The sequence below is a fragment of the Pygocentrus nattereri genome, chromosome 29 (genome assembly GCF_015220715.1).
Source record: "Pygocentrus nattereri isolate fPygNat1 chromosome 29, fPygNat1.pri, whole genome shotgun sequence".
NCBI classification, from domain to species: domain Eukaryota; kingdom Metazoa; phylum Chordata; class Actinopteri; order Characiformes; family Serrasalmidae; genus Pygocentrus; species Pygocentrus nattereri.
This window is the reverse complement of record NC_051239.1, coordinates 10,140,543-10,168,009: the sequence shown is the minus strand read 5'-3', so window position 1 is coordinate 10,168,009 and position 27,467 is coordinate 10,140,543. Positions and strand designations below refer to the sequence as shown.

Below are 27,467 nucleotides of genomic sequence, written 5' to 3'. Positions count from 1 at the left end.
CTGACTGTACCATTACTAATTGCCTTTCAGTCCTTAGAAATTAGCGACTTTGCTACTTCATACACCCCCATGGCAGCCCACGGCCCATCAAATCAGTGCAGGGAATTCCACTTCCAATTTGTGTTTTATTAACTCTGTTTCATTGAAAAAGCTATTTAACACTCCATAGATGCTGAACGTAGAGGCAAGTGGGTAATGGGGACGTCCAGTTAGGTGCATGCTATAGACTTCTTGAGTCATGCTGCTGGTTGATTATGGATATGGCATCTAATGCTGCTTTAGTTTTTTAATACAGCTAATAATGAGTAAAGATTCTAGTAGACACTTAAGCACTATGCAGCATAATATAGGCAGGCTACTGTATAATGGGCCCTCCAAAGCAACCATGCACTTCAATGCAGTTCTAAACCCTCAAGCACGCTCTATGTTTTGTATTACATTAGGACTACAAAAAAAAAAAAAATCAGGTGTTAAAAGAACTAAATATGGAAGAATGAACGAAACAATGAAACGTGGGCTGACCTCTCAGAAACCTTTGGAGCCCTTTCATGCGTTTTCGGTGCTAAAGTACCACCGCTGCAAAGAAGCACAAAACCAAAGGGAGAATTAGCACGGCCAAGAGATGTACTTTTGCTGCACAATCATAACTACACTACAGTCGATCAAGGAGTCCTTGAAATCAAACGGTTGAATACAAAACTTGAATGTTTTCTCAGTATTACAAGCCTAACGCTGACATTTTTTGTTGGGGGTGGGGGGGTTTGGGGGGAGTTTGTACCATCAAGAAATGGAAATCTGAAATTGTAGCATGTGTTCTTGAAATGTGTAAATAGTGTTTATTTAATAAATCTGAATTAGACAGCAATGTGTTTTTTTTTTAAAAGCTCATTACAGGTACAATTATAGTACACAATTGACTATTGATCACAGAGATAAACAATAGACAAATATTTATAGTGTTTATTGAGAAAATGTTCTGTCTTACTGGTTTACATACTACTATGTCAGTTTTGTTTTAAATGATAGTTTAAACTTAGGTGAACCTTTTGAACACATACAGAACATCACTGCACACCAACTTTTCCCAGATGCAAAAGATATTGCTTTAGATATTCTACATTCTTTTCTTGATGCTGTAATAGCCTGTATATTAATGCTTCTCAGTTGTACATTGTACACTTTTTGTGTTGTCCCAGCACTAATTTGCCCAACCCAGCTGATAAAAGGAGTTGTTAAAATGCTAAAAATTAGCATTAGGTGCCTAAGACTAAAAATAAGAATCACTCCTCTGGACTAAGGCTTACATACTTTAGACATGCAGTCAATACATAGAGGCACATAACTTTTATCATATAGGTTGCGGTGCAAAATCTGCCTATAATGGTCATTTTTCACCAGTGCCTATCAGCGCAAGTTCTATGAATATAATGAGAAATGTATATATTTTAGTTAAAGCTACACTATGTCAGATTTGGGGATTTGGAGACTGATTTATAAAGGATTATTTCAGGACTTACATGGTGCACACATGCACATTTTAGCGTGTTTTTCCCCTCCTGATTAAGTAATGCTTTAACACTAGGAAAAAGTTTTTGAAATACACCAGTATACATACACACACATATATATATATATATATATATATATATATATATATATATGTGTGTGTGTGTGTGTGTGTGTGTGTGTGTGTGTGTGTGTGTGTGTGTGTGTGTGTGAGTGTATGCTTTTAGCTGCAGCTTTATTCCACCACAGCAGAGCAGGACACACTATCAGGTCTAATAAATTCAAAAAATTGAAAGGAAGGTCTTTTACCTGGGAGTAAAGCTTTAATCAAATTCTAATTATAGAATTCTAATTTCTACCAGTTTACCACTGATTCCAAACTCACACAAGGCCAGTAGTGTGGTGCTCAAGCTGCATATCTTCCAACCTTGAAATAAATTTACACCACTCGTTTCACTAGGAGAGTTACTAACATGTTCAAGGACCCAACCCAACCTGGCAACAGCATTTTCACCCTCCTGCCTTCCAGGAAACTTCCAGTTATTGAACTCTGTATGCATGCACCGGCAGACTGAGGAACAGCTTCTTCCCCAGAGCTGTCATGATCCAACGCTGCATTGCAGCGCTCACCCCCCCCACCACCCTACTGTGTATTCAAAGTAATATAACAGTGCACTGTGTAATAATACTAGGTAAGACTGTACACTATATTTCATCACACATTTAGCTATTTACCATGTGGAGCTACCTTTAAATCCACTGTGTATACTGCTAAATTAACACCACTGTTAATAATTTTTTCTGTTGCAATTTTGTATTTGATATTTATTTATTGTAACACATTATTACACTTATTACACTTATTACAAATCTCATTGTAAATTTGTACAGTGACATACAAGAAATCATATATTTCACTTGAATTGTTTTGATCCCCCTGAGGTATAACCTGAGGTTATATGTGTGTGTATATATATATATATATATATATATATATATATATATATATATATATATATGTATGTATGTGTGTGTGTGTGTGTGTATACATACATATATACAAGACTGGCTTCATGAACTCATTTTAGGTGAAAATCCTCCAGTGTCTCTCTTGGTAAACCAGTCTTTTAATAGAACGTCATTAATTAGTGACGCTGACGTCTATTAAAATGATCATAAGCACAAAACACTGAAGGTAAACAGTTTCCATCAGGGAGAACCGAGTGGCTCTGAAATCACTTTTTACACACAAGCAAAGTTTCAGTTTAAGATTACTTTGTAAATTCGTTACAAGTTGAATAAAAACTGGCTTTAAACTCAGGATCACAGATGAGCTTCCTGTACTGTATTGCTCTGTAGGTCTGTTCATAAACATAAACAAGCTAAAACTAATTTACTATAAAATGAAAGTGTTTGTATGAATTCAGAAATGGAGAAACACGTCAGTCACGACTGCATATGTGGACATATTTCTATATTGTGGTCTATTTACACAACGTTAGGTTAGTTCATCATTTAGGTGACGTATGTGCTCCCAAAGTTTTCCGCTGCTGCGCTGACGTTGAACCATGTGCTACACTGGGTCGGTATGACCAACAGGCCAAAACAAGCTCAGAACAAAGTGACCGCTGTGCCCTGATTGGTGCTCTGGCTTTGCACTTATTTTAACTTGACATGTTACATTTTTATACACACACAAAACCAAAAGGAACGACAGATTTCTCAAAATGTAGTGGAGTAAAAAGTGAGATATTAGACTCTGAAATGTAGTGGAGTGAAAGTAAAAAGTCGCCCAAAATGGAAAAACTTAAGTAAAGTACAGATACACGAAAAAACTACTTAAGTACAGTAATGAATTACATTTACTTAGTTAGTGTCCACCACTGCTCTTTACTCATTAGAATTAAACAGTCTGTAAGACTGATAGATGTAAAGATGACCTCTGACTGGCTGCTCTGTATTACTCCTCATTCAAAAATAAGCATGGGCTGAAAAACTTCCCCATGAAGGCTAAACTGCTGAATGGTGAATGGAAGAATGCATGTATATGTTTTGCAGCTTAGTTTCCACATATGGACTGTATGAACAGTGCATTTTGAAACTTTAACAACATTTACACACAACATTAAACTCTCATTTCAAGAAAGTGAAGAAAATGTGGCGCTCCACTCTACGGGCCTTCTAAAACTAAACTGCGTATTGATGATATTTCTGTTCTCACCCCACATAAAACGTACATCCCTAAATGTAAATGAGGAGAAGCGAATAATGCAGCTTTTCTGAATCGTTATTAAGCTCCAAGTTTCACTGGAGTTGGTCTTCTCTGCACAATGTACTTAAAGGTTAAACTCGCTGCTTCCAATGTGCCACAGCTTTTGTAATCCTAGCTAAGCTTCAGACAAACGTAGAGGACAAACATGCTTGTGAAGGATCCCAATGCAAAAGCACTGTGAACTGTAAACAATGCAAATTAGAAAACCTGCCAGGGCCGAACCCACCACACACTGATAAATGGGAGTTCAGTAGACACCACTGTGCCGTTGGGCCTTGGCCGGTGATTGACACTTATTATGGCCAATCTAATCAGGCTACAGCAGCCCCAACCAATGAGAGTCCGGAGTGGGTGGGTTTAATGCCAGGCCTAGTTTCCCAAATTAACCCTGTAATTTGATCTATTAGGCCTTCGAGTCACCTGTCACTCGACGGAGCAGCCTGGTAGTTGAAGTGTGCTTCTTCCTCACGTTGAATTTCCAGGTAAACCCAGTTAAAGAGCACAAAAATGCGACATTTCAAGCAACTCTCAGCGTTAGTTGTCATTACTTTGTATGTGCGTCAGTTATCGCCTGTCAGACGTTTGCAAAGCGTGAGGCTAGTCAAGCCACTGGATTATACCTCCAGAGAGTTATTTAAAACGCCAGTTTAGTTAAATTATGGAAAAATGAAGACATACCTGAAGGTGCTCCACCACACAGCTTAGCACAACTTACATATTGATCATTTTCGCTGCCTCTTTCCTGAAGGCCGTTGGGATGGTTTTCGCGGGCTTTTGTCTGTTCGTGGTCGCGAGCGTCCTCCTCACCGGGCTAACGGCTCACTCGGATGGGCTGAGTGCAGAAGACGAGGCGTTCTGCAGGTAAATTCACACTCAAATAAACACTCAACAAGTACTGAAAAGAGACAAATAACCTTCTTACCGAATCCTCAAAGGTTTGGTCTCACACCCCGGGGTAAGTTAATAAATAGTATTGAGGTTAACTCAGATATATTTCGTCCTAAATCAAGGCGACTGGGCTTGTGGTAACCTAGCATAGGCTAGTCCTGATTTCCACACTCGACCACAGCTTTCTATTGAGGTACTCTTGGCATAAAGTTACTTTTTGGTATTACAGTCTTTGAAAAATAGTATAAAAATGACAGTAACCATTTTTTATCTCAAGAGGATCGATCTAGCGCACTGTAAACCATAGACTCTGTTTGCTTAAACTTTTAGAGGTAACTCGTTTTGACACTCAGTGTTTGTAATCATACATGGAGTTGAATACACTCAAACCTCCAAGTTTAAAAAGGTGTAAGTGTACATCAGCAGTGTAGTCTGTGAGTGAAAAATTAAGCTTTTAAGTTAAAACAACCACTACATCATTTATCAACGTTCACATCATTATAATAACTGTAGTGATCACAAGCTGAGATGTACTCTTACAGTAAGAGCTTTCAACGTTACCTAATTTGACTTGGCAGCAATTAAAGTTGTTTTGTTTCAACCAAACTGACTGCTATGCACACTCTTCAAGACACTCACACACTAAGACACTAAACACACTCACTCATGGTTAAGATACCTAAACCATATAAAGTGCATCCAATCCTGTACTTAACCTATATATAACTTTTGAAATTTCAGTAGTCAGTTGTGAAATACTTATTTAAGAACAAATAACAGCAAGGCTTTCATTGTATTAGAAGACACTCAACCAATAAATGTTCATGTCTGCAATTTTTGGATTTCCTTTGTATGCATATGTTCTCGGAGCAAAGAGTTTTTTATATGTAATAGCTTACAGTAATGTAACTGTTTATAACCCTGTCATACCCTGATTTGGGATTACTGATTTCTTACAAAACAGGCAATCCAAATATTATTGTGAGTAAATGTGTGAAAATGGCATAAAATGTCACACAGGTACCATAGAGTGTTGGTACAAGGTATAGCCATACAAAATTGAATCCCCTTCGAATCAGAACAAGTTGTGGGGTTTGTCTTTGTCATAGTAAATATATTGTCTTTGTCATAGTGAATATAGTTGTTGGACATCACTGAGTTAAACCACAGCCACTGGTATCATCTTGAACATCAGCTATTACTGTTGCATTAGGAGATATGTGCTAGAGAATTCTGTGACTAAAATGACTGAAAGTCTTCACAGACGTCTCTCAAATACCCACACAAATCTGCCAGCGAGGGGGCGAGGTTAGCATTTCAAGCTTGTAGGCTGCCCAGTTCCACCTCGTATCTTGTTGAATGTGTAGGATTCCCTCAAAGTACTGAGTCATGGATGCAAAGCAGCTTAACTGGCATTTCCCACTCAGAAAACCCACTCAATGCACTGACCATCTCCAAAGCTCAATAGCTTAACTTTCCAATAAGCAGACTCTACAGGACTGTGCTCTGCTACTCCTGGCATATTTGATGTTATAGCCTTGCATATAAAAATGACAGTCACCAAGTGCTTTCAAGTGTGTGGCGTCAGAGTCGGTCTAGTCAAAGGTGTACAGTTTGCCAGAAGTGTTTGAAGACAGACGATAAGTATTATAGTAACGATGATATTACTAAGTGTTGTTTTCATATTTTATATTTTAGAGGAGGATTAGAGTTAAGTTATCCAGATCTGGACATAAAAGCCTGCATGGTCATCCCTCAGGAGGTCAGGGAGAAGATCAGCAAGGACTGGGGACCTCCAAAGGTGCAGCTGGCCACAGCTGAGAAGGTAAGAAAAGTTAGCTCAAGTTTGTCAGGGGGACGTGGATTTTGTGTGTTCCTGATTAGTCTTTGTGTTTGAGATGTCTGAAACTTCAAAACTACATTGTTTTGTAACATACAGTAAGAAATATGTGGCTAATGTAATACAAAGTAAAATAGGAAGTGTTGACATAGCACACCTCATTGAAACTACTGGGTATTGTTCTTTTAAAGGGTTTGCTTAACTAAACATGCTAATGTTGCTAACAATGAATAGAAGCTAGTAGTGACCAGTTAACATTGTTATTGCTAATTGGTGCCTATGCGATTTCATTCACTGTTAGCAACATTACCATTTTTGTCTCTTTAAAGCATCTTTAAAGCCTGACGGCTGTCAGTGTGTTTGAGGTTGTTGTCCTTTGGCATGTAAGAATTTATAAAACTGATTACATTTGCGTCAAATTAAATAATAGTTTGCTTGACCTCTTTACTCTTTATAAACCATCACATGTCAAGACTTTGTTCTGTAGCTCTATTGTCCTAGCAAAAGGTGTTATATCAGAATGTGTCCAGAAGGTGGCACAAGTACTCCATTATTCTTAGGCAAATAAACCTAACAGATCTATAGAGGCTTAAATCCTTCAGCAGAAACTCCACAGTCTCAGAGTTTCTGGTCTGTTCAGGGTGTCACATAAAGGCATCCAGGTCTGCACTGTAAGTTTAATATTTCAAGATGTTATCATAATTTTTATGAATTATCATGCTAATTAGAATTACCTTGGATTTTTTGAGCTTCCCTTTCAAACGTCACTAGTATTTAGTCACATTTGATTGATGTTTTGCTGTGCCACTGAATTTATGGTGTCCTCAAACTTCCACAGAATCTATTTGAAATTAAAATCCTCATATGCATTTAATTGAATATGGAAAAAAAAGTGTAGAAAGTTCTCATTCCCCTAATAGTGATTTTGGACACATTTTGATATGGTGATCGTTTTAGTACAGCCTCAAACTAATAATGTGCCATCCTTGATGAACATTTAGCAACTTTGTAAAGCTAAACAGTCAGAGAAGAGTTTTTTCGAATACTTTGCTATGTTATTACCATTTGGGTTTAATATATGAATCATGCTCATTTCTCAGAACTCAAAGTGGGTACAATGCTTTCATTTTTCTGGCAATTGGTCATCAGACATGATGCCATTGAGCACAAACTTGAAGCCTTTACTTAACTCCATGGCACAGCAATGAAGTAAATAGTACATGGATTTTTTCTGTCCTGTGGCTCCATATATTTGTGAATTTATTAAGAAAAAAAAAAACTAAGATAACACTGCCCAGTGATCCAATTAGCTGCTACACCACAAAGTGCAATTGTGAGGGGAAAAAAATTAATTCAAAGAATGTAGCCACCTTGTGTCAGAAGGACAAAAGCTTGTTTTTTTCTCCAGTGTGCTTAAACAGCTTAGATTCATCTATATGTAGAACTCCTCATGGTTAAGTTAATAGAAGTATAACTATATGGAAACAAATATATTCATAAGGGATGCCCTGATATGACAAGTGTGTGCCGATGCCGATATCTGTTATTTTTCAAATATGTATTTTCTGATGCTGACTCACAAACATGGATTATAGAAAAATGTAATAAATGCTGTAAACTGAATGAAATGCAGGCTTTTTAGCACATTAGCCCATGAGCGCCTAAATGCTCTGCTCTTCTGGAGCACAAGAAATGCATCATTAGATACTGGTTTGAAAATATCAGTCAAATGTAAACATATTTTTTAAAGCAAATACCAAAACCAATATGATTCGGATTTTCATTTTTCACATTTCGCATCCATAATATGGATCAGTCAACAAGCATTTTAACATTAGTCAGGCACCTCAGATGAATGGAGGAGGAAGTATTTCTGCTATCGCTATGACATGCTGACAGACATCATAAATCAGATGAATCGCTAATGATCGTTACTTTTGTCCTGTTAGATCAGTCCAGTTCTTGGTAGAATCATTGTAGTTAACTAAAAATACAACAGGATCAATGCTATCGGAGCACAGCAGAAAAATACAGTATTCTATAAATTGAAAACCGAAATTGAAAGCCACTTCAGTTTTAGGAGCTAGTTTATAAATTCCATAGCTAAGCAGTCTGGCTTGAAGGTGATCTATCGCCCTAATGTCTCCCAAACCCCAATTGATGTATGGTCGTATTATCTGTTATGCTGTCCTACATGATTCTCTTTTATTGCTGGACTTGGTGTCAGACAGCAAAACGGATTACACGTGAGATTAAATCAATACCAACTTTATTTACTGGGCTTTGAAACGTAATTCCCCCCTTTTCCTGCTTTTGTGTATCTGACTCTTATGAAAACATACGGTAGCTGGAGGTCCGCTGTGAGAATGTGAGTGAGCCTTGGAAAGTGTATGTGCCAGTCGTTGGTCTGCGGTGGGTCTCTTCCCTTTTCTTTTTTTTCTCCCTGTTGTTCCTTGTCTTTTTCACTCCTCCGCCCTCTCGACCCTTCCAATTGGCACTTGATCACTACGGAAACGAGAGGCCAAGTGGCAGTGCAGCGGTCACTGGCTGTCGCTTTGCCCCTGCGGTGACACCCACCTCATTACCCCGCTGAAAGCATGCTGGGTAATTGAAACAGAGCAGAATGGGCAGTGGTCCAGCATGTCCGCCTCTCAATGGGCTTTCATTACCCAAAACAAAAGCAAAGGGCCATGCTAAACAACAGATTTCCCTCCCAGCCCTTGAAGTAATGACTGAACCCTCCACATGACATGAACTTGGTTTTCCACTTTTCCACTCGGAGTGCTCATATGCTATTGCAGTGCATTCGGAAGTCGTAATAGTGCCATCAAAGTAATGAGTTGCACTGTACATTTTATATCCTTCCCCATTACTCTATATTGGCTCTAATTTGTATATTTTATGATGGTAACAGGATGAAATTACATTAATTTCGCTGATGTCTTCACAAGCTTTACGAGCCCACACATGCTAAAATCTGGCATCTTAGTCATTGCATACATTCTTTGCCCATTATTTCATTAATGTGTTGACTACATGAGGTGCTATTTCCCATACAGTTTTGTTTTGGTGGAGTTCTGTACAGCCGTATTTTGGGAGGGGTAGGGATGGATGCAAGGGTGTAGCCAGTGGAGAGTTGTTCAGTCCACAGTCTTTTCTATTCTTGTCTCACTGTTGTCTTAACAAGATAATCAGGGTGGAATTCAAGCTTATTGTGAGGTTAAATTGTGGTTAGAAAGTTTGAGAAATGCTAAACTAACTACAGTAACAAGAGTAACAGCAGTGGCCACTTCGTGGACAGGTTTCTTTTGCTTTTTGGGAATTGTCCAATTAAGCAGTTTTAACAATAATCTAGATAGACATAAACTTAGGAACCACTCATTTAGAAACAACTCAATAAGTTTTATCATTGTGGTAAATGTCACAGCAGTATATGACTGGGCTCTCACACCATCAGCAAATAGCTGACTGATTCTCACACTTCTATTAAATGGAATGCAAATGTGTTTGGTGATGAAACAAATGTTTTGAGTTTCTGGAAAAAAAGAGTTCTGGTTTAAGATGCAGTTCACACTCAATGGAAAATTAGGGGTATTGGACATCTGGAGAGGTGGATTTACTACTAGAACCTCAAATGAGTTACAGTGACCTCAAAGTACATCTGTAATATACTGAAAAATGTGTTAAGTTCATTGTGTTGGAAAAAAAATGTTGAACCAAGTGTCATTCATTTTAAATAGACCATTCCATGATTGTAATTTTCTCATTGGCAAAGTAGTCTTTCAAATGTGGCTGGTTTGTTTCAGATTGTTTTCATTTGAGCACTTTCTTCGTAGACCTGTGCAGGTTTGCATCCAGAATGCCTTTGTACACTGCTGAGTTAGTGATCACATTACAGAATACAAGCTCACCAACACCATCATAAGAAAAATAGCCCCAGACCTGGACTTTCGCTTTTCTGTGCTTTACAGTACCCTTAGTGCAGTCTGGTAGGAATTCTTCCCCCTGCTTTGTCCAGACAAGGAGTCTGCTGTCAGTTTGATGTTGTGCTAAAAGTGTTTAAACATTCATCAGGTCACTAAGCATTTTATGAAGTAACCTAAATAACTTTATAAAGTTTACCAGTGGTTATGTGGTTAAAGTTGGTGCTTCACAGTAATTTTGTGGTTACAGTGTATTTGCTAATTATTTACTTATCTCTGCCTGACTGTTGCATCTGGAAAGGTTCTAGCTAAGAGTAAACTTAACAGAAAAATTGTTCTGAATACTTTTATTTACCAAAAAGATTTCAGTAATTAGTTTGTCTTTCAAACACAGATACTGAAATGCTTTTCCAGTGCACAGAGTAAATAATAATAAGATACATCTCTGGAGTAACAAGGCATTTTAGTTGAGTAAAAAAGTTTAAAAAGTATCACAAAGTCAGGATTCTACAATTTTAGTAAACAACATTTAATTAGAGTTGGTAAATATGTGGATAGTTTTTGGAATTTTATATTTTCTGAGCTGTGTTGGGATGCCGTCATAAGCGGTTGGTCGTTGTTTCAGTCCAAATGTCTCACATATTTATCACATGACAAACAAGTGAAACATTATTATTTGCCAACATTATACTTGTCATTTATTCTGATTTTCCTTATTTAAATAACTCCAGCATTTGGCATTTAATCACTTACCCTCTTCTCAGCATCTAGCCAGTAGCCACTGATCCCTGTCTTCCAAGAAATTGTGCTAAACTGATCTGTAAATCCTTTCCATCGGGTAGGGTGAGCTGTTGCAGGTTTGCTTGAATGCCAGAAAAACAATAGTAAATTAAGTGTGTGGAGTTCTGAGCAGCCTGGGTAATGCATTAAATCCTTGTTAAAATCTCTTGGTTTGTCTCTTGCAATGATACCACATGTTCTCAGTTTGGAGAACAGATAATTGGCAGCATACTGTGTACCAACACTTGTGGTGTTCCGCTTGTGCCATGTTTCAGATCCTCAAATATCTTTGACGCATGAAGATAATAAAAATGACTTTTGTCAGTTGGCTGTTTTTTTCACAATGAATGAGAAATTGTGACATTGCTTATGAAAGTATACAATTGCTCCTCTGTGTTTTTTTTAACAGTGTGACAGAAGAAACATATGTAAAACATTTCAATGCAGTCCCTTTCACATTGTTTTGTTTTTTTCCTTAAACAGTACGACATATGCAAAACACTTCAGTGCCATACCAGGCACTATGGGCAGTTATTTTGGGCTGATTGAGTTCATCCTCTCTATCATATTTCTATTTCTATCATATTTCTCATATTTCTACAGGGGATGGGACTATTCAGCATTATCACTAGAGATGTGCACAGGTACACGAATACCTGAAAGCATGTTTTTAGTACTTGATACCGGTACCGATAATGAGTAACCTAATTTTAATGTAATAGTTGTTCACGGAGGTGGGCAGTATGGCAGAATGTAATATTGCAATATTTCAGAAAGTTTTTTTTTTTTATGACACACAATGTGTTGCAGTATTTTCAGGGAAGGGCTTTGGTGTATTGGGTAGCGCTGTCTACTCACAGCAAGAAGGGCCTGGGTTTGGCTCCCTGGCTGAGTGACCAGGGTCCTTTCTGTGTGGAGTTTTTCTGTCTGTGTGGGTTACCTCCAGGTGCTCCAGTTCCTCCCACAGTGCAAAGACATGTAGTCAGGTGAATTGGACATGCTCACCCCTAGGTGTGTGCGATTGTGTATGTCTGTGTGTCTGACCTGTCTGAGGTGTTTCCTGCCTTCTGCCTGATGACCGCTGGAATAGGCCCCAGCACCTCCAGCAGCCCTGAGGCATAAGTGGTTTATATGTGTGTGAGTGCGATAAGTTGGAGCAGTCAAAGTCGTGCCACATTTGAATACTATCCAAAACTATCAATCCAATTACTTTTATTGAACATTTTACACACTGCTGCACTGAATCCAATTAAACAGGACAAATTTTGCTCTCTTTTTAATCAAACATGCAATTGGGAAATGGTTTTTAGCACTGATGGTATCCACGATATACCCAGAAAAACATACTTTGATGTCATTTCAGTATCACGCAAATGATAAATGTTGTCATATTGCCTAGCTGTAGTTGTTAGTATAAATTAGTACAATGTACCTTAACAGTTCAAACATTAAAATATATGTGATTTTATATTAAGTGTTTTAGCTAGCTACATTAGTTCCCTTGGATCAAGTGGCAGTAAAGAAGCAGGTTTTGTTCTATGTCAGAAAAGCACTTTTTTACAGCTATAAGCAAAGTATGTTTTATAGTTTTGTTCTCCTCATCTGTCTGTTTTACCAACAATTTCTGTAAAACAGTGGCAGCATCACATCCGAGGAGCTCACTTGTGGAGTTTTGCATCTTGTTGGAGTCTTTTGAATGGCTGGTATAACTTTTTAGTTGAATTCCCTTTACAGGCAGGAATACACTGTATGATTTCAGAAATCTTGTTCTTTGGTAACTCACACTGTACTTTTGAATAAACTATTGTGTACAGACAAAGCCCACGATTTATATGCTCACACTGTACAATAACACTCTGCATGTTACATGAAACTTTGCCTCTGCTGACGCCTCTGTATATGGGCAATTATCAGTAAAGCTGTTGCATTCGAAATAACAAAGTAACACTGCACATCCAAATACTAACATGCTAAGAAACTATCATGAGCTAACGTGCTAAGAAACTGTGCTATAGTGGCTTTGCTAACTTGTGCCACACTGTGCACTGAAACTATAACCAGGCAGCGATGTACATGGATAATACTGTACAGTCTCTGTACAACCTGTTTTACAATGACAATTTTATTAAATCAGTGTATCAACATTTATATCTTGCAATTCATTTAAATCAAAAAGAGTAAAGTCACCATAGATGGACTTCTGTACTGCAGATGTCGACTTTATTGCCTCTGTTTAGCTAGCCTATGTGTCTCCACCCATGTAGGGAAAGTAGGTTAAAATCACACAGTGTATGCCTGGTGGAAGTACACAGAGGAAGAATGTTTAAAGTGACCAATGAATTTGTGTCCAACTACCTCGGCATCAGCAGTTCTTCACCTGCGCTCTTCACTGTGTGAGCAGACCCTCATTTCCAGCCAGGTTAAATAATTTTTAATTAACACGGCAGCGTACACTAGGCTTATATCACATGCTAACTGGTGGTATTGGATGATGGTATTAGTGCACCTTTGTACTAGTAACTGAACATGGTATTGGACCAATACCCGATACCAGTATCAGTATTGATGCCTCCCTAATGTATGTTGCACTTTGCTACACTAAAACATAAGTGCATAACCATAATCATAATCCTTATGAGTAGGTTTCGATGTTGTTGAGGGCGGGATGGAGAAAGCAGGTGTAGAACAGCCTGATTGATAACTAGACAAACTAGCTTATGTTAGCTAGGTACAGAAACAGTGTAAGTATATTTCTCTGACAAGCTAACATGTTGCACATCATCCATCAAGGAGAAAACTAATAAAATAATGAGTCCTCAGCAGCATCCAATGTGAGTAAGACTTCACTTCAAACCCTATGTTAATTCAATATAAGATATGTATGATTTCAATAAGATTATATAACATAATATAACAAGGAATTCAGTTTGACAACAGGCACTATGGACTGTGTTTGTTGTGTTTGAATATATTATATACTGTATGTATGTGTGTGTGTGTGTGTGTGTGTGTATGTATGCATGTACAGTACATGTGTGTATATATATATATATATAATCTATATACACATTCTATAATATATATATATATATGTGTGTAAGTGTGTATATATATATATATATATATATATATATATATATACACACACACACACACACACATATGCATACATATGCGTTGCTTCAGAGGTTGAAGAAGTGGGAGGCCAGCCTGTCAGTGCTCAGACCATACGTCGCACAATGCATCAACTCAGTCTGCTTGGCCGTCATCTCAGAAGGAAGCCCCTACTGAAGCTGACGCGCAATAAAGCCCGCAAACAGTTTGCTGAAGACAAGCAGTCCAAGAACCTGGATTACTGGAACCATGTCCTGTGGTTTGACGAGACCAGTATAAGCTTGTTTGGCTCAAATGGTGTCCAGCATGTGTGGTGGCGCCCTGGTGAATACCAAGACAACTGTCTCTTGTCTACAGTCAAGCATGGTGGTGGTAGCATCATGGTCTGGAGCTGCATGAGTGCTGCCGGCACTGGGGAGCTGTGCTGCATGGAAGTTTTCCAACTTGATAACGACCCCAATCACACCTCCATGATGACTACTGCCTTGCTGAAGGTAAAGGTGATGGACTGGCCAAGTATGTCTCCAGAACTAAACCCAATTGAACACCTGTAGGGCATCCTCAAGGGGAAAGAGGATGAGCTCAAGGTGTCCAACATCCACCAGCTCCGTCATGTCATCATGGAGGAGTGGAAGAGGATTCCAGGAGCAACCTGTGCAGCTCTGGTGAATTCCATGCCCAAGAGGGTTAAGGCAGTGCTAGATAATGATGGTAGTCACACAAAATATTGACACTTTGAGCACAATTTGGACATGTTCACTTTGTTGCCAGCTATACAAGTTGCTATACAAGCTATACACTGACTACTTGAAGTTATATCCGAGTTTCATTTCTATAGTGCTGTATCATAAAATATATTTATGTTGTCATGTGTTGAGAAAGTTGTTTTTTCTAGAACGCTAATGCTACTGTCATCTTTTTATTACTTGATTGTGTGTAGAATCTTTTAGGTTTTGTTGTTTTTGTGTTGTTCATTCCTGTGTAGATGAACAGTAGCATGCAGCATACCCATGGTATTTTCACTGGGCCACTGCACAGCTAGTCCAACAGTAAGCACTGCTTGATTTTCCCAAGACAACTAAAGCATGTAAGTGCATACTGTAATCTTTTGCCAAGTAATGTTTCCCATGGGCTCCACTTACATGCTTTTCTTGAGTGCAGCATTTTCATCTTCATGTAGATTCCTTCAGTGCAAAATATTTGTTTTAATATCTGTCGTATGATACACTATATGGACAAAAGTATTGGGACACCCCTCCCAATTATTGAGTTCAGGTGTTTCCACACTCATTGCTAAAAGGTAGATAAAAATAAGCACATAGTCTTGAAATCTAGAAAGGCAAAACACTAGCAGTAGAATGAGGTGTACTGATGAGCTCAGTGACTTTGAACATGGCACTGTCATAGGATGCCACTTCTGCCACAAGCTAATTTGTGAAATTTATTTCCTGCTAGATCTGACCTTTTAAATTGCAAGTGCTATTATTGTGAAATGAAGGCACCTCAAAGCCACAACAGCTTAGCCATGTTACCTGCCTGGCTGCATTGTGCTAAGTGTAAAGTTTGGTGGAGGAGGGATAATGCTGTGGGTTTTTTTTCCAGGGCTTGGTCTAGACCCCTTAGTTCCAGTGAATGGAAATGTTAATGCTTTAGCAGACCAAGACATTTTTGGCACTTGTATGATTCCAACTTTTTGGGAATAGTTTGGGGAAGGCCCTTTTCTGTCTCAGCATGCCTGTATCCCAGTGCACAAAGCAAGGTCCATAAAGGTATTGCTGGGTAAGTTTGATGTGGAAGAACTCGACCCCGCACAGAGCCCTGACCTCAACCCCATCAAACACTTTTGGGATGAACTAGAACAGAAATTGTGAGCCAGTGCTTCTTTACACCCGTAAGAGTCATTCAGAATGAGTCCCAGACCAACTAAGATTACGGTGCCTTACTACACTCAACCAAAAGCAAGAACAAACCTGGCGTGTCTGATGCCAGAATATTTAATAACTAAATTAAAAATAAAATGAAAAAAGAATATGTATTTGTTCTTGTGTGCCTATATAAAAAAAGTCATATATTTATTTAGTTTTGGAGGTTTTATAGAAAAACCTGTTGAAGTAATGCTGACTTGCTCTGAAATGTAGGGGCATGGCTAAACTTTCAAACACATTTTCTGCACTTAAGGACATTTTTTTTTTGTGTTTTTATGTGGCAAACCTATTCAACATCACACCTGGTTTCACATACAGAGATTGAGCCTAATTGGCAATGCTGTTTAGACAAAGACTATGCTGAATTCAGGTCCTGGAAGCCAGCAGGTGGAGTTCATTTCACTGTAAACAGGAGCAACTGGTTATGCTTTGGGTCAAGTTACAAGATTTACAGTAGCTGCTGGCATTGAAGTCAGACGCCTAAATGTTTATTTTAACTTTGATTTACTGGGTCGTGTTCTAGAACATGACATTGCCTTTTCCTGAAATCATGTTAAGTTTTGGGTGATGCTCCCTCAGGGGATATAGAAAGTGTTCTTTTGGCTTATGAGACTCTGAAAAATCTCTGCAGTTCATGTGAGGACTTGCTGTTGTTTTATTTGGTGCTTAGGAGAGATGAGCATGAGGTTTTTAAACCATTACAGTGATTAGAACTGCCTGGATGTGATCTCCTGAGCAAGCTTACTGTGCTGGTAATAACTGCTTCCTCACTGTCTTTTCTCGCTCAAGCTCCTTTTCCTCTTGCTCTGTGTCTCTCTCTCTTTTGCTCTCTCTCTCTGCGAATGATTTTGTATGCTCTGCTTAAACCTGTGTGGGGGCGTAGGGAGAGAGGATTTGAATGTGAGCCCCCCCGCCCCCCCAGTCTTCTCTTCTTTTCCGTTTTGGTGAATCTCTGCATTTCTTTTTTTCTGCTCTGCCTGTGATGACGACAGGGGCGGCATCTTCATCGCTAAGCCTGGCAGTGCCCACGGCTGCTGCTAGTCGTCTCTGTGCCGTGCTGCCCACTCACCCACGCTAGCCTTGGCACCAGCGTAGCAGCGTGCTATCTGCCATCCGAGGGTGGGGTTCCTTTCCGGAAGACCCTGCATGTCTTTCCCAGGGAAAACCCACACGTCCACCCATGCAGGATTCCTGAAGGGTCTTTTACTGTTGGGCCTCCTGAAACAACAGAAGACGAAAGAGAGGGGGATTTGAGGTTGATCTTTTTTTAAAAATCTTTTTAAAAAATATATTTATTTCATTGTGGGCGACTGTCCTCAACTGATCTGTTGTTTGGTTGTGGTTGAAGGACGGGGTTGAAAGGGTAGAGATGATGTGTGATTTTTAGAATAAAGTATAGAAAGTGGCATGCATATTATTGCAACCTTTCATATTATTGCAACTATTTTTCTTTTTCTGCTTCTTTACACCATTTGAGAACAAGAATTCCTTGTGAGAACATTTCATGAATAATGTGTCAATAGGAATGGTTCATAAAAAATAATAATATTTGAAGTGTTTTTAGTTGTTCTGTCTGTCAAAACATATTTGCTTCTGTTTTAATCTGTTTCAGTTCATACTGTGTGCACTAGGTGTGTCTCTTATATCTGTCAAAATACAAGCCTATTAAATGTCACATTTTTGTGCAGTATAAACTCCATATAGATCTGGTCAAATCACATACTCCCACTTTCTATAAAATTCTAAACTATATTAAAATTATTTTGCTAAAATGTGATGATCTTGTTGGCCACGTATTTTCTTAGCTCCTGTACTGTTCTAATGGTGTATGGAGGCTGTCTAATACATCGGTAAAAGCTTAGTGTGATTTTCGTTGCAATAAACATTTACTCTTTGTGATGAAGTTTGAAACCTGGTGGATAACGGTTAAAATAAAAAAAAATAAAAAAGATAATAGCTAATATTTCTGCCTGCAGTTGTTACTGACAAAGCTAAGTCAGAGGCAGTATAAATTGGATGCTTGGTGGAACTTGGATAAATATCACTATACTTACATATGAGATCACTCACCAGGCATGCCATCCTGCAACCTTTTAGTACACATTTGAATGTTTTTGTCTAATTTAAAGTGTTCCCAAACATCTTTTCCGTCTAAAGCCTTTTGTTGATGAAATTTAGTTTAGGCTGCAAATTTTTGGGTTGAGTATTGCAATTATAACAGTCAGCCCTAGAATAAAGTCAATTTAAATTGGTTCACATTAAAGTTAAAATGTTAGGTCCAATATATTGGGATTTATTTACTTGTTTATTCAATTATTTTAATTTCTGAGGATTTATTATAAGAGTAAACAAATAGTACATGAAAATTCCTCAAGGCATGTGTTTTTTCAAGGAGCATGTGCTGTAGTTCAGTTTTTATGTATGACCTATGGATAAATTAAGTTATATCACATCTGATAGTAAATCTGCTATCAGTGGGGTGGGTGTTTCTTGCATGGAGGATTACAGGAGCTCAATCTGGAGAGTTTCTGAGGTTTTGTCTTTCTTCTACTAATGTCCTTGTTTATCATAATAACTATGTAATGCTGACCCATGACCCCTTTTATTCAGCCATCATTGCCCCCACCTTCCCTTGACACTGTCTATGAATCACACCATGGATTTGAAAGTGCCAAGATTTGCTTTAACACTCGCTAGAGGCGCCCGATTGATTATGCATATTTGCTTGAATGGAAACAGGCAATAAGCCACATAATCCTGAGTTCCACACACACAGATGATTTACATGTTGTGTAAGAACTCAATGCTGCTTTTGAAGTGTTGAAGCTCCTCAAGCGTGAATGCTGAAGGTTCTTCTCAAGTTTATCTGCGGTTAAATGGACCCCTCAAGTGTGGTCAGCGGGAAAGCATGAACCGCACTGATGTTCCTTGCTCTAGCAACATTTGAACTTTGACCCCTTTCATGGATTCCCTTTTTCTGTCTTGCCTTCCCTGTTGCTCTGACCTCTTCTATGTGCTCCGTTTTGCCTGCCTCATTTGGCTCCTGTCCTTTTTCCTTAGTCTTTTCTTTTACGTTCCTCAATGTTTTTTGCTGTCTCTTGGAGCAGTGACTTCTGTTCCTGTAGAACATATTCATGTTCATCTTTTGGTTTGATATCCTTGGCTCTGAGAAACACTTGTAATGTTGGGCTGTCATGACTATCAATTAAAATCAAATTAAAAACTGAATTATTTAATTAAAGTGAATATTTTCAATCTTTTAAGGACTAAGCTTAGGATTTGCCACCTGGACATGTTTAGTTATTTTTGTGTTACTGTATTATATAATCTGATTCAGCCTAAACTTAACTTTTCAATAATGGCAGTTATTAAACACACATGAAGAAGTTTAAAGTGGAAAACGAATGCAAAGGCAAAAAAATAAAAACTGATGTTCATTTCTTTCACAATTCAATTGGAAAAAAAGAACAAAACCATACAGTATGAACTGATATGGATACTTTCAAGTCTCTATATGTATATACAGGTCTGTGACCATCTTCCTCAGTACTGTCAGTAGGAATTTTTAGTTTGTGGTCTTACTTGTGATGTGTATGACTATCCAGCTGTATAGAGCCACATCACACTCTTAACATTTCTCAACTGTCTCCAGGCTCCTCATCCATGCCAGTGAAAAACATTTGTAGTGTTTCAGCACCAATCTTGATGAAAATCTTGTTTGTTTGTTTTTTTTTTTAACAAAATTTTTAAGGAGAAGCGGCTTAGAAAATGGCTGGATGGATGAATTTTTCAGAAGCTGGAAGCTACAAGCGCAATGCAACATGCTAATGCTATGTAGGCATTCATGTATTAAAACATGGTACCAAAAGTTAAATTCCTACATTGAATGGATTTGCTGGATGGTGCATCCTTGATTGCCTGCCAAGCAGTGACAAAACATAACGAAAAAAGTGTTGATAAAATGGCTAATGAATTTCAGTCTATATACACTGATCTAGTGGACAGACAGTACAGATTACTGTACACAGATATGGCAAATATTCAAAAGATTCAGATTCTCTAGTTTAACATGGAAGCTTGTTATATCTAAAACTGTTGTAAGTTACTTAAGTTAAAATACAGCATGTTCTGAACTAAGTCACACTCATCACAGCAACTTGCTGGTGTGAGTGTAACTCACTGAGTGTAAATAGGCTCATTTGTTGTCATGAATGACCATAGTTATGAGCCCATTAATAATAAAAACTACCCTACTTAAATGCACATCCTTTCAAAAACTCTCCTGTGTCAGACTGTAGGGGCCTCAATCTTGCGCTTATCACAGATATTAGATCTGCGTGATATATCGGCACAGGTGAATCTTATAATGATGATAAATAAACTATACTGTTTTGCCAGATAGTGTTTCTACCAGGTGTTGAAGGTAACAGTATTAAATATGTACTTAATATATCAAACTACAATGTCTAAAAATATTGCAGTGGAACAGTACTTGGGCTTTTTTGGTAAAAGACAAGAGATCATTAGTAGCAAAGCGGAAAGAAGGCCTGCACAAGAACAAAGCCAGATTTTGCAGCAAGCTGCTAAAACTTAATTTATCAATAGGTTCTCCTTTCCTATATCTGCAAGTTATTCTAAATTTTTAATGTGACTGTTCTGTCAATTTTCTCAAAAGAAGAAACATCGCCAGTCATTTACATTCTCTGTAACTTGTTGCATGTTGTTTCTGATGTGTTTGAAAATTGTTTGTCATTGCCTGTTGTTTAACTCATGTGTATTTGCTTTGGGAATGCTGTCTGTCAAATCTGTAGCCATGTGTTTTTTCGCCAGAGGACTAGCAACTAAAGCTTCTAAAGCTTTGTAGCTGGTTGAGCTGAGTATTGGGAGTCTTTTTCCCCCTAATTTTGTGCGACTCCCACCATAGTTATAGATGCTATGAAGGTACACACTATATTGCCAAAAGTATTCGCTCATCTACCTTCACACGCATATAAACTTGAGTGACATCATGTTCTTAATCCATAGGTTTTAATATGGATTAAAATAAATCAACTCTTCTGGGAAGGCTTTTCACAAGGTTTTGTGTGTGTTTATGGGAATATTTGACCATTCTTCTAGAGGCACATTTGTGAAGTCAAACAATGATGTTGGACAAGAAGGCCTGGCTCTGATTCATCCCAAAGGTGTTCTATCAGGTTGAGGTCAGGACTCTGTGCAGGCCAGTCAAGTTCTTCCACACCAAACTCACTCATCCATGTCTTTATGATATTTTCAAAACAAGCCTGAAGCTGGGTAGAGTACCACAACTGTGGAAAATATCTTGTGTGGTGCCATTGCCAAAAACGCAGCACCCAAAGGACCTCAGCAGCTACAGGCCGGTGGCACTGACATCACACCTGATGAAGACACTGTAGAGGCTGGTCCTTAGACAACTTCGCCCTATGGGTAGCTCATCTAAGGACCCACTTCTGTTTGCCTACCAGCCTGGCATCGGGATGGATGACGCCATCATCTACCTGCTGGATCCTGGACTACCTCACCAACCATCCACAATATGTGAGGACAAGGAACTGTGTGTCCGACATGGTTGTCTGTAACACAGGGGCCCCACAAGGAACAGTGTTAGCACCGTTCCTCTTCACTCTGTACACTGCAGACTTCATGTACAACTCACCAAACTGCCACCTACAGAAGTTCTCTGATGACTCAGTGATCGTCGGCCGCATCACAAATGAGGACGACGAAGAGCACAGAGAACTGATTCAGGACTTTGTGGACTTACCTACAGATCAATGCGGGGAAAACCAAAGAACTGGGGGTGGATTCCCCTCCAGCAGTGAACATCCAAGGAACGGACATTCAAAGAGTGGACTCTTATAAGTACCTGGGTGTGCACCTTAACTATAACCTGGACTGGTCAGACAACACTGCTGCACTTTACAGTTACAGGAAAGGACAGAGCAGACTCTACCTTCTCAGGAGACTGAGGTCGTTTGGAATGCAGGGGCCACTCCTGAGGACCTTTTTTGACACAGTGGTGGCATTAGCCATCTTCTATGGAGGGGTCTGCTGGGGCGGCAGCATCTCTACTGCAGACAGGAAGAAACTGGACAAACTGATCTGTCGGGTCGGGTCGGTCCTGGGAACTCCTCTAGACCCAGTGCAGGCGGTGGGAGAAAGGAGGATGCTAAACAAGCTAGCATCCATGCTGGAGAGCGACTCCCACCACATGCATGAGACTCTGGCAGTACAGGGCAGTTCCGTCAGTGACCGGCTCCTTCACCCCAAGTGTGTGAAGGAGCGCTATCGCAGGTCCTTCCTTCCTGCTGCTGTGAGACTGTTCAACCAACACTGCTCCTAGACAACTACTGCTAGTAGACCATACAAACATACAATATACACTTATATTCAGAATGTAATTGTATTTTTCATTGTGCAATGTGTTCATAAGTGCAATACAGATCTTACGCAACTCTTATTTTTCTTCTTATTCTTATTTTGTTGTAAACAGTTTAGAGATTTAACTTAAACTTTTCTTATTTATAATGTTTATAGTGTTTATACTGTTTCCCGTTTCTATTACTGAGTGCCTTACTTCTATTGCTCTGCTGCTGTAATACTGTGAATTTCCCCACTGTGGGACTAATAAAGGATTATCTTATCTTATCTTATGGACCTTGCTTTGTGCACTGGTGCAAAGTCATGTTAGAACAGGAAGGGGCCATCCCCAAACTGTTCCCACAAAGTTGGGAGCATGAAATTGTCTAAAATTTCTTGGTCTGCTGAAGCATTAAGAGTTCGTTTCACTGGAAGGGGCTGAGCCCAACTCCTGAAAAACAACCCCACGCCATAATCCCTCCCTACCAAACTTTAAACTTAGCACAGTATAGTCAAGTATTGACTATTGTTCTCTTGGTAACCCCCAAACCCAGACTTGCCCATTGGATTGCCAGATGTAGAAGAGAGATTCATCACTTCAGAGAACACATCTCCACTGCTCTAGAGTCCAGTAGCGGTGCTTTATATCACTGCATTCGACGCTTTGCATTTTGCTTGGTAATGTAAGGCTGGGATGCAGCTGCTAAGCCCATTCCATGAAGCTCTCTATGCTGTTCTTGAGCTAAACTGAAGGCCACATGAAGTTTAGAGGTCTGTAGTGATTGACTCTGTTGGCAACTTCTGCACACTATGTGCCTCAGCATCCGCTGACCCCGCTCTGTTATTTTACATGGCCTACCACTTCGAGTTGCTGTCGTTCCCAGTCGCTTCCGCTTTGTTATAATACCACTGACAGTTGACTGTGGAATGTTTAGTAGCGAGGAAATTTCACGACTGGACTTCCTATCATGGTATCACACTGGAATTCACTGAGCTCCAGAGAATGACCCATTCTTTCATAAATGTTTGTAGAAGCAGTCTGCATACCTGAGTACTTGGTTTTCTACACCCGTGGCCATGGAAGTGATTGGAACATCTGATTTAAATTATTTGGATGGGTGGGTGAGTACTTTTGGCAAGAGAGTCTATCTATTATGCAACCCCATTTCCAAAATTGTTGGGATGCTATGAAAAATGTAAATAAAAACAAAATGCAATGATGTGCAAATCATTAAACCCTATATTTCATTGAAAATAGTACAGAGACAACAAATCAAATTTTGAAACTGAGAAGTTTTATTGTTTTTTGAAAAAGATATGCCTATTTTGAATTTGATGCCAACAACACATTCCAAAAAAATGTCAGGATGGGGGCAACAGAAGGCTGGTAAAGTTGTATGATACTTTAAAAAAAAAAAAACACCTGGTGGTTCATTGGCAACAGGTCAATAACATCACTGTGTAGAAAAAGAGCATCCCAGAGAGGCTGAGTCATTCAGAAGTTAAGATGGGGCTGCAAAATCAAATAGTGCAACAATTCAAGAATAATGTTTCTCGCCATAAAATATTAAAGACCTTTTGCTTTTCCTTATCTATGGTACATAATATCATTAAAAGATGTAGAGAAAATGGAGAAATCTCTGTATGCAAGGGACAAGACAACAGTATATGCATGCTGTGATCTTTGGGTCATCAGGCAGCACTGCATTAAAAACAGACATGATTATGTAGTGGAAATCACTGCATGGCCACAGGAACACTTCTGAAAACCACTGTCTGTGAAAACTGTTTGTTGGTGCCTTCACAGATGTGATCCATGTCCCAACTTTTTGTGGAACATGTTGTTGGCATTAAATTCAAAATGAGCATATATTTTTCAAAAAACAGTAAAACTTTTCAGTTTCAACATTTGATATGTTGTCTTTGTAGTATTTTTTTTAAATATGGTTTGCATGTTTTCCATGTCATTGCATTCCTTTTTTAATTTAAATTCTACAGAGCATCTGAACCTTTTGGAAATAGGGTTGTACATTACCATATTTAATTGACTAATTAAATAAATTAAATACATGGATTTGTGGAAGGTAGACCTGTTGAATGAGTTGAGTGTTTGGGCATGGCTGAGCTACATTGAAAATGCAGCTTTAAGAAAAAGCAGGTAATAGAAAAAGGCCATAACACTAGTATGTTTAATTATTTATGCTAGTTGCATATTTATTTACTAATTTTGTATTCCTCAAGGAAACTGCACATAAGTGCACTCTTGGCTCAGTTTAATTACTGCTTCCCATTTTTTGCTGTTTTGCCAGGAGGAAGACATTTCATGGAAAGCAGGAAAATAATGCAGGCAAACTTAAGCTATTATGAAATTTTATCATAGTGAAAGCATGCATTGTGAATTTTGTGAAAGGTGTGCATAACTGCTATAAATTGAATTCAGTGGTGTAACATGATCTTATTTATTTGGAATCCTGCCACATCTTCTTTTCTTTTTTTTCTTTGGAAGCAATGAATGAATTAGAACGGAAAATAAACATATACTCAAAATATGTAATATACTTGCTTCAGGTTAGGATCTGGTTTGTATCTTTTGGTATTGTATGATAATAACTGTATTAAAACAATATTCATTAGAGTTCCTTCTGAAGATCTGTTCAGGCAGGAATGTTTTGAAATGTAACGCACAAATGAGAAAAATGAGAATGGAAGGATGAGAAAATACTGAATTACCTATACTTACGCTCAATAATCTTTGATAAGCTTTATCAACAACAGCATAAACCTCATCAAAGTAGCGACTGTACTTCGTGTCTTCGTGCACATTGAGATTGGGAGATATTTTGAAGTTCAGAGAGGCAATAATCAATTCGCTCAGGAATATGCCTTTGCCACTGTGGATGTGAGGATAAACATACAGAAATTAAATTTCTATTTATATGAAGCCTGGAAACTGTCGAGCATTTGCTGGAGAATTGCTTCAGCACAGAGCATCGGGAGCCAGGCTCAAGCAGCCTAAGTAATTAACACTTGCGTTAACTGGAGATGATGGATCATATCTGGCAGAACTGTTGCTGAAATGAGGACAAAATGTCACTCGGCTTCAAGCTGTTTAGGGGGATCTGCCCAATCCCGTTTCAAAGAGTTTTCTTGTCTGTATAGGCAAGTGTGACTTAAACGTGGTGCTGTCTCTAACGTGAATAGGGTGCTGATATTAGAGTGTGCTGATGTTCCAAATTTTTGTCTGAGAGGATGCTTCTGTTGTCTGGAGACTAACATTTTTTTCTGTGACACTTACATGCTTTGCGTATCTCACAGTCGCAGAGTTCAGGGCAAATGTAACATGAAAATAACCTCCTTGTTTTACAGGCAAAAAAATAGAAATTTAAATATAGCATTAGTCACTACAGATGAGTCACATAACAAAAGAGATATACTGTGGTATAAACCCAATAATCATTCCATTTAAAGTTTTAATAATTACAGTTTTCTTTATATGAATTATCCTCTTTTTAAAAACACAGCAGAAATAAAAATCTTACTGCTGTAGACTCAACAGTAAAAAGTAGTGGTATAGGTGAGTTTTTTTTTTATGAAGAAATACAAATGTCAGTACTTGAACAACACTTACCTACTACAGTTTGTGAAACATTGGATAAAAATGCATTTTTTTGTCTGTTGCAACTTATCAACTTCAGAAAAACTAAATATCATGATAGTTATCATGTATTATGAAAATGTCTCAAATTATTGTGATGTTGATTTTTTTGCCATGTTCGCAAACTCTAGTAGCAATACTGTAGTGCTGCTGAAATCATTTTGGTCACTGATATCATGATAGGAAATAGGAATTTAAAACAGTTATTATTTAAACAGTCAATACCAGTTTGATTCTGATATCATTGTGCATCCCTAGTATGAAGGTTTCATCCACCTTTAAATGCTTTTAGATATTCAGTTCAACAATGTTTCTGTCAAACACGACTGACATCTAAATTGAATGTGAAATATTCTTTTAAGTCTAACCCTTTTCCCTAAACCTAACCTTAATGTTAACTTAAACCTAATCTTACACTTAACCCTGGCACAGCTGGCAATCAACAGATTGTCAACAGATACTTGACAATTTGAGCATCTTTTGATGTGTAGATGACTATCAAAGTAAGATGTGACTGAAAACCTATTGGTTATTCAGCAACTTTTTTCTTGTTTCAGATGTGAAGAGTGAAGCCACTCTAAAAATTGTCTTCATGATAGTATTTTAGGTAGATGGGTGTTTCACTGAGTCTGTAATCTCTCTCCTCCTCCTGGTCCATCCGATTCACCTGGCTTTAAAATGAGCCCTGAGGCTTTTCTTCTTAGCTCCTTCAGCCTCTCTGGATCTCAGTGCTGTCCTCATTTCTTTTGCTTTGGCAATAATATTGCTATTCTCCATAGCGAAGAGAATAAGGGGTGGGGGGTGCGTATGATCACAAAGAGATATTTGGCAGAGCAGTAGTTTTGTGGGTACAGTTTTTTGACAGGACAATATGTTTTAATTAGATATGTATAATCATATTGCTAGAGCACATTATTTACCTGCATCCATTTAGGATAGATTTCAATCAGTCAAACAGTGCTGAAGTAAAAGACTATGCTGTGTTTTTGAAATTATACTTTTTTGCTAACACTAAGAGGAAAAAGCCATGAATCTTGGCGCAGCTAAATTTAGAACCTTATTCATAATTTTAAACTAGGGATGCATCCATTCTGATACCGGTATCTTGCCCAATACCACGCTCATTTACTCATACTCAACCTCTTAAAATGCAGCGATACTGACATTTGATACCACCTGCCATCAT

At 38.4% G+C, this 27,467-nt stretch overlaps 1 protein-coding gene across 5 annotated transcripts in view; it reads left to right on the top strand.

Moving 5' to 3' along the window:
• The first annotated feature begins 4,171 nt into the window (after window positions 1–4,171).
• Window positions 4,172–27,467, top strand: part of LOC108426690 (phosphatidylethanolamine-binding protein 4) — a 123,880-nt gene continuing 100,584 nt past the window's right edge. For all 5 annotated transcript variants that reach the window (XM_037536171.1, XM_037536174.1, XM_017696355.2 and 2 more), the window contains exons 1-3: window positions 4,172–4,260; window positions 4,527–4,639; window positions 6,365–6,491. In XM_037536171.1, the coding sequence (XP_037392068.1) occupies window positions 4,536–4,639; window positions 6,365–6,491 (231 nt within the window). In that variant the 5' untranslated portion in view covers window positions 4,172–4,260; window positions 4,527–4,535. The remainder of the gene's footprint in view (window positions 4,261–4,526; window positions 4,640–6,364; window positions 6,492–27,467) is intronic.